At 51.3% G+C, this 6,707-nt stretch overlaps 2 protein-coding genes across 2 annotated transcripts; both read right to left on the bottom strand.

Annotated features, from left to right (window-relative positions):
- Positions 1–803: 803 nt before the first annotated feature.
- Positions 804–2,407, bottom strand: LOC120683554. Its single transcript, XM_039965640.1, has 2 exons — positions 2,138–2,407; positions 804–1,213 (listed from the first exon to the last, which is right to left on the bottom strand). The coding sequence occupies exons 1-2, from the start codon at positions 2,337–2,339 to the stop codon at positions 1,062–1,064; spliced, it is 354 nt and encodes a 117-aa protein (XP_039821574.1). The 5' UTR covers positions 2,340–2,407; the 3' UTR covers positions 804–1,061.
- A 576-nt stretch (positions 2,408–2,983) lies between these two features.
- Positions 2,984–6,408, bottom strand: LOC120683553 (protein ECERIFERUM 26-like). The gene is made up of 2 exons (XM_039965639.1): positions 5,839–6,408; positions 2,984–4,021 (listed from the first exon to the last, which is right to left on the bottom strand). Exons 1-2 carry the CDS (start codon positions 6,325–6,327, stop codon positions 3,200–3,202), a joined length of 1,311 nt encoding a protein of 436 aa, XP_039821573.1. The 5' UTR covers positions 6,328–6,408; the 3' UTR covers positions 2,984–3,199.
- Positions 6,409–6,707: the final 299 nt, after the last annotated feature.

Below are 6,707 nucleotides of genomic sequence, written 5' to 3'. Positions count from 1 at the left end.
GTTGCATAGGCTAGTCTTGTGCTTTTGAACTCATCCCTCATATTTGGTCCCCGTATGAGAGATGAGCTTTGTATGGGGATTATTTTTCTCTCTAATACAATGAAGCGCAGTTCTCGTGCGTTTTCGAAAAAGCAATTGACAAAAAAAAAACTAGGTCACGCTCGGGGCCGCTCGCTCGAAGACCACATCTGGTGCTCTTCGGAATTTTATGAAAAAAAATCTTCCAAATTAAGGCATCTTATGGCCGGGGTGACTGATAGTATTTTTCCTATAAAGTATGTACAAAAAGACGAGTTTTTTTTTAAAAAAAAAATTACAGACAAAGTGTGTGAAAAGCTAGCCGCTGATCGATTTGACATGAATAAGTCCATCCAAAGTGATTCATCAAGATTTGAACAATCAATCTGACTAGAAGAGGAGCTGATTGCTGCTCTTGTCCGATGTAACTGGGAATTAGATGATGAAATATTAAAAACCTGAATACTAGAAACTATCTGATCCGAACCACAATCTAGCAAGTAGCAACTGAATGTCCTTGCACAAGAATAAGATCCTGATTAGGAGAGTCGCATCGTCTTTTGCAGCAAATTGTTCGTTAACTTCCGTTTGTGGCTAAGCATCTCGGTGGGCACATGCCTATGCACGCATAGAAACTGCTCTCGAAAAATATATGAACTCTCAAAAAATATATGAACTGTATTCAAACAAGAAGGGCAACAGTGGACATTAGAATCACAGGAACATCTTCACAAAAAACACCAGCAGGCTAGATATTCAGCTATAATCGATTCAACCAGCTTTCGTCAAGGAGCAACGCCCATCTCCATTGCAACACACAACAAACCTCACCATCAACTCAAAACAGTTAAGCACAAAGCCATGTGAGATCAAACACAATCTAGGCAATTTGATTGCTTGGAATTCATAGCCCAGGTATACTCATTTCAACATATAAGTAGCCACCCAAGGATGGATGGTTGGCACTTTAGGTGCCCGTACAAGCGTTGTTCTAACTGTCAACAAAACTGCATGGTTCACAAGATAAAAAGGCTTCTACATGTCTACTTCTTAAAAGAAAACTTTCCCTTCTTTCTAGCTTTCCTCTTGTCTTTCTTGATCTTCAAATGAAGTTGTACCTTCTTCTTGCTAATGCTGCCAAGTGGCTTCAACAAGGATTTCGACCTGTCATTTGCTCCATCAGACATCTCCACATCTGTATTAAGGAAGAGAGGGAAAGCACATCAGCTAAGGAAGAACAAAACTAGAAGCAAGTGAAACTACAGAAGAAGAAACAACTGGATGTACCAGGGATAATAAAATTTACTAAAAGTCCCATGGATCTTAGTTGAGTTCATGCCAAATGTCGTAGAAACAACTAGTTAGGCTAGCTCGTTTTCGCACCCGTGCTGTGATCCCAAGATTTCTAACTAGTTCCGAGATTTTCAAATAGATTGAAATTTATGCTTGCAATGCAATTTCTGCTTTCTTCTCACAACATCCACTCCAAGTAGTAGAAAAAATTGCAATATTAGGACTGCAAACACTGACCACTCGTGAATTTGCCACTCTCAGTGAATGACACGGTGGGACCATCTGTGCCTATGAAATGTGGGGCCAATGGCAAAACTGCAAAGACCAATGTTTGCAGTCCCATTTTTGCAAATTTCTCAAGTAGTAATAACTAACAAGGCAATAAAATGGCGCACATACCACCAGCAAACACATGACACCTTAGCCATAGGCCCATAGTACTTAACAACCTCAAATTGATATAGAGACATACAGTAAGGATGTTACTGGTAAGAGAAATTCAAAGTAAGGAGGCTACTGGTAACATAGTCATAATTTCAAAGCCTCTTCAATCAACAATTCTGAAAATTTCCTGTCTGGAGCTGCGATTTTTAGGAAACGGAGGACAGAAGGGAAGAGCATCCCCCCCAACGGATTCATTGCATCGGAGTAATACAGATTGCCACTCAGAACAGAAGGATGGTTCACAATTACTACGTGTTCCAAGAGCTGCCACACCTTACTGGCAACAATTTCTGTAAAATCCAGTGGGCGACTCCATTCGAGTTGTATAAACGTAAAAGTATTAGCACGCCTGGTAAACCAGATACGTTATAGAGGGGCTCACCCATGGCCGAGGCAGAGTTGTCGGCGCGGGAGCTGCCGGCATCCTGGGACGGCGGGACGCGGACCGGAAGCGGGGGAGCTTCAAGGGCGGCAGCCTGCGCGGCGAGCTTGGCGGCCTCCTTCTTGTCGTAGAAGGGCTCCGCGATCTCCCGCCGCAGCGTCCGCAGCCGCTTCTCCCGCTTGGATCGCAGCGACTTCGCCATCTCTCCCCGCCGCCGCAACAGAGCGAGGCTAGGGTTTGGGAGTCGGGAAGCGAAGGAAGAAGCGCAGGAAGCTGGCCTTGCTTGGATTTTGTAGTAGCAAGGGCCGAAGGGACTGACGTCTGAAGATGGGCCGGGCTTAGATTTCAATGATATGGGCTGGTTTATGTGTTTTAACAATATGGGTTGGGCTTATGTGGGAGTTGATCATGTCAAGTTAGACCCCGGGCCAAATTTGCGGTTTAGATTACCAACATTTTACATTGGCTCACTAAAAATTGACGGAGGGGGAGCAGTGTCCTCCTCGTCTCTCCCACATGGGAGCAACTCAAATACGTCCTTGTTCCCAAAAAAAAACTCAAATACGTCCTCCAAATTATATTCGAAGTCTCCTACAATAAAGTAGAGTATGAAGCATTGTTGCACGGGCTACGCTTGGCAATATCCCTCGAAATCAAGAGATTACTCGTCTTCAGAGACTCAAAACTATGTCCAATAAATAAACAAGGAGTGGGACATCAACAACAAAAGAATGGACGACTACTGGCTGGTTGCTGGTGCTGATTTGTTATAAGAGAGAAATACTACTGGCTAGTTGCTGGCAGGTGCCTGATGTTAAATTGGTGTGAGAGAAAAATACTGTTGGCTGTCTGTCTCAACTCTCAAACTATTATTTTTCAAAGTTTCTTGTGTTGATCTTTGTACATTCTGCGTAAAGCTATTGGAGCAACTTATTAGGGAGCATCATCCATTACAGAACACTTCTCAAATCGATTACAGAAACTAAGCTCACCAAACCGTAACAGTAACGTAGCCATCACCACACGAGCTTTCAGACGGACGCAGCGGCGCGGCGCGCACGCTCAGGCGGCGGCCGGCGGCGCGCTCCCGAGCGCGGCGCGGAGGCTCTCGATCTCGTTCCTGGGCAGCACCGCGGTGACGAGCCGGCCGCGCCCGTCGGCGTCGGGCTGCACCAGCACGGCGCCCTCCTCGCCGACGCCGTCCATGCCGTACTCCACGTGGACCGGCCGCTGCCCCTTGATCTCCAGCCCGTACACGTCCACCTGCTCCATGTCCACGAGCGTCAGGTTGGCGCCGCCGTACACGAGCACGTCCCCCGGGAACGCCGCCACCGCGGCGGTCTCGTCGACCACGCCCTTGGCCAGAAGCGCCGCCAGCTCGGCCACGTCGGTCTTCGCCGGCGACGAGCCCGACGCCTCCACGTACCCGACCTTCATCTCGTTCGCCAAGGCCCTGCCGCTCCGGGCGGCCGCGCCAGTCCTGACCACGGTCACGGTGTCCACGTTGCCCCTGATCTTCGCCACCGTCTGCCACAGCAGCGCGGAGACGAGCTCGAAGGTGCCCGCATGGCGCCCCTGCTGCTGGAGCTCCTTCAGGGTTGCCTCCGTAACGTGGAAGGAGTAGCACGCCATGTCGCGGCCCGGGGGGACCAGCCAGTGGTCCTCGATGGGCCCGACCTGCTTAACGGAGCGCGGCGCGGCGGCGCCAGCTGGGGAGTGGCCCTGCAGCGGCTTGTTCTCCGGGGTGAGGACGGTGGCTTCCGGCTTCTTGCCGCTCAGGATCTGCGCCCACTTGTTGAAGCAGGTGGCGGCCGAGAACACGTCGCCGATGAGGTGCGCCCAGCTGAAGCCGAGCGCCAGCCCGCCGCATTTGAAGTTTGTGATCTGCGAGCCCAGCAACCATTGTTACTCCATTTACAGTTTACTAGTACTGTAGTATTTTTTATCTGCGACTGCGAGCCAAGCTACAGAACAATCTGTAGAACAGAGTCATCAGTAAGCTGCTGAAATTTACAGAAAATGATTCTGTAACAAAGAATGGTGCAGTAAAGTAGTACTACCAGTTTGCAAATAGGTTGCCCTTGTGAACAGAAAAGCAAGTGAGACGATCATGCAAAGCAGTGGGCCTACATCATTAGGCGGATCATAATGCGCCACCGCCCGGACGGTGATCAGCTGATCATAAGCATTATCCCGTTTGCACATAAGTTAAAATTCTTAAATGATCATTATTCATTATGCAGGCTGTGTCTTGCGCTGTTCCATTCATTTGGGTTTGCTGTCGAGTGCAGCGAAAACTTTCGCTGTTGAAGTATAGAAGGCACGATCAACCTCATTGAACTCTCGTTATTTCAATCGATTGCCTTCATTGATGAGTAAGGTCCTGTTTAGTTCTAAATTTTTTTTCTATAATATCCATCATATTGAATCTTTGGACACATGCATGGAGCATTAAATGCAGTTGAAAAAAATAACTAATTACACAGTTCAACTGTAAATGACGAGACGAATCTTTTAAACCTAATTAGTCCATAATTAGATATTAATTGTCAAATAACAACGAAAGTGCTACAGTATCCAAGTTTAAAAAATTTCACGAACTAAACAGGCCTAATAGTAATACGAGAAACGAGTACTGACTACTCAGCAGGTCTGCTACACTCGTAAAGTCCGCCTAACAAGTTCACTGATCTTTGCTTCAGCAGAGTTAGACAAGGTGTAGTTAATGGTGCGTACTAGTGATCTATTGGCACCTCCTGAGCACTAGACTTGGTAGTACCAGGTACGGGGCAAAGGTGAACTTGAATGATTTGCTGAATTTCAGGTGTGCTACTATCTGTGCTTTTCATGCCTATGCCTAGAAAGATCGTCTTCTCAAGTCCTTTGATTATTAGTATGGTTCAAGAACAAGTTCGACTGATCATAGAACTCTTCTCCTACTCTCTTATTATATTCAGATTTCGTTTAGCTTAATCAGCCTGTTGTTCAAGAATCCGTGATGCAAAAACGCCCTGCTGCCTTAAGGCCGCCGCCGCCGCCGATCGGAACCCATGGACGCCCTGGGCAAGCGGCCGTTTCAACAACACCAGCGGCAGATGAATGCCAGCAGCGGCCGGTCCGTCCACCGCCGCCGAGCGGCAATTACTACTCATGCGGCCCCGTTCCGGCGATCTCACGGCACCGCACGCCTTGCCCATCCATGGGACGGAAAGGGTTCCCAGGTTTTGCCAATCGGCACAAACCAGCATTAAATCACGAAGAGCTCGCCGCATCCTTGGCGTGCCTACACTACACTACACGGATGATTTGGCACTCCTAAACTCGGGTTTTTCTTTTCTGTTCAGAGAAACAGTCTAGTCTGAATTAGTGGCGACAGCGGGGCCACCAAACTGTTGGCTGACACTAGCGTGATGATGTGGGGTTGCAGTCACCAGCCAGGGACCACTGACCAGCTAGGTATAATGTTGGATGGTTAGCAGGTACGGCCGCACCCAATTAAAAGCTTGCTCAACTGCAAACAACCATACTGAAAGCTACGTACAATGAACAGGTCTCGCCATGCCAAAAGTCGACCAAATCTCCAGTTCCGACAGTAGCCGCAGCGATCGCTCAAATTTAGAACTTTTCCCACACTCCCTACGAGCTAAGCTACAGTACGTTGCCGATTTCATGGCGAGCACACGTGGTGAGAGAGGCTTTACCTGGACGTAGAGCAGCGGCGAGAAGAAGAGCTCCGGGCCGAGCACCTTGTCGTAGCAGAGCTGGCTGAGGCGGCCGGGCGCGTCGTCGCGGAGCCACTCGGCCATGTCGCGGTCGCACTTGGCCTCCACGATGCGCACCCCGCAGTCGTTGCACTTGATGTAGGCGCGGCGCGCGGCGCCCTCGGCGGCGGCGGCCTCGGGCTGGCCCCCCGCCGGCGCCTCCTCGGCGCGGCGGACGCGGCCGGCGACGGGGAAGTAGTCGTCGAGCCACGGGAACATGGGGTCCTTGAGCACCTTGGTGGTGAGGCCGCGCGCCACGTCGCCGGGCGGGTAGTAGTACGCCCCGCGGAGGTAGTGCAGCTTGAAGGCGAGGTCGGCGTCCGCCAGCGCGTAGTCCACCTCCCCCGTCACCGAGCTCGGCACCACCGTGGACAGCCGGTGCCCGTGCACGGCCCCCGGCGCCACCTCCTCCTCCTGCTCGAACACCATGTCGCCGCCGGCGGCCGTAGCACGCGGGTTGCCGTTGCCACTTGCCAGGGGTCGGGTCTGGGAGCGGGCGGGCTGGCTGGCCGTGGGCTGGATATATAGCGAGGGGCGGGGACTCGGAAGCGGCGGTTGGGGGCGGTGGGGCCTGGGCACAGGCACAGGTGGCGGTTTTAAATTTGGGAGCGAGTTGGTTGGGAGCTGAGCACCGAACGGCGCGGATGGGGAGGGTGACGTCGAGAGGCGACGCGACGCGGGAGCGAGACGACGACGGCTGCTTGGCTTGCTTGACCGCCGCAGCGGTTGGGGGGTGCCCTGCCGGGTCTCGGCGCGGGGCAGGGAGCCAGACGATTGCCATCGCCGTGCCGGGAGGGTACGACGGCGGG

The sequence above is a fragment of the Panicum virgatum genome, chromosome 7N (genome assembly GCF_016808335.1).
Source record: "Panicum virgatum strain AP13 chromosome 7N, P.virgatum_v5, whole genome shotgun sequence".
In the NCBI taxonomy this organism is placed as follows: Eukaryota; Viridiplantae; Streptophyta; class Magnoliopsida; order Poales; family Poaceae; genus Panicum; species Panicum virgatum.
The sequence above is the reverse complement of the archived record's forward strand: the minus strand, read 5'-3'. Positions and strand labels throughout refer to the sequence as shown.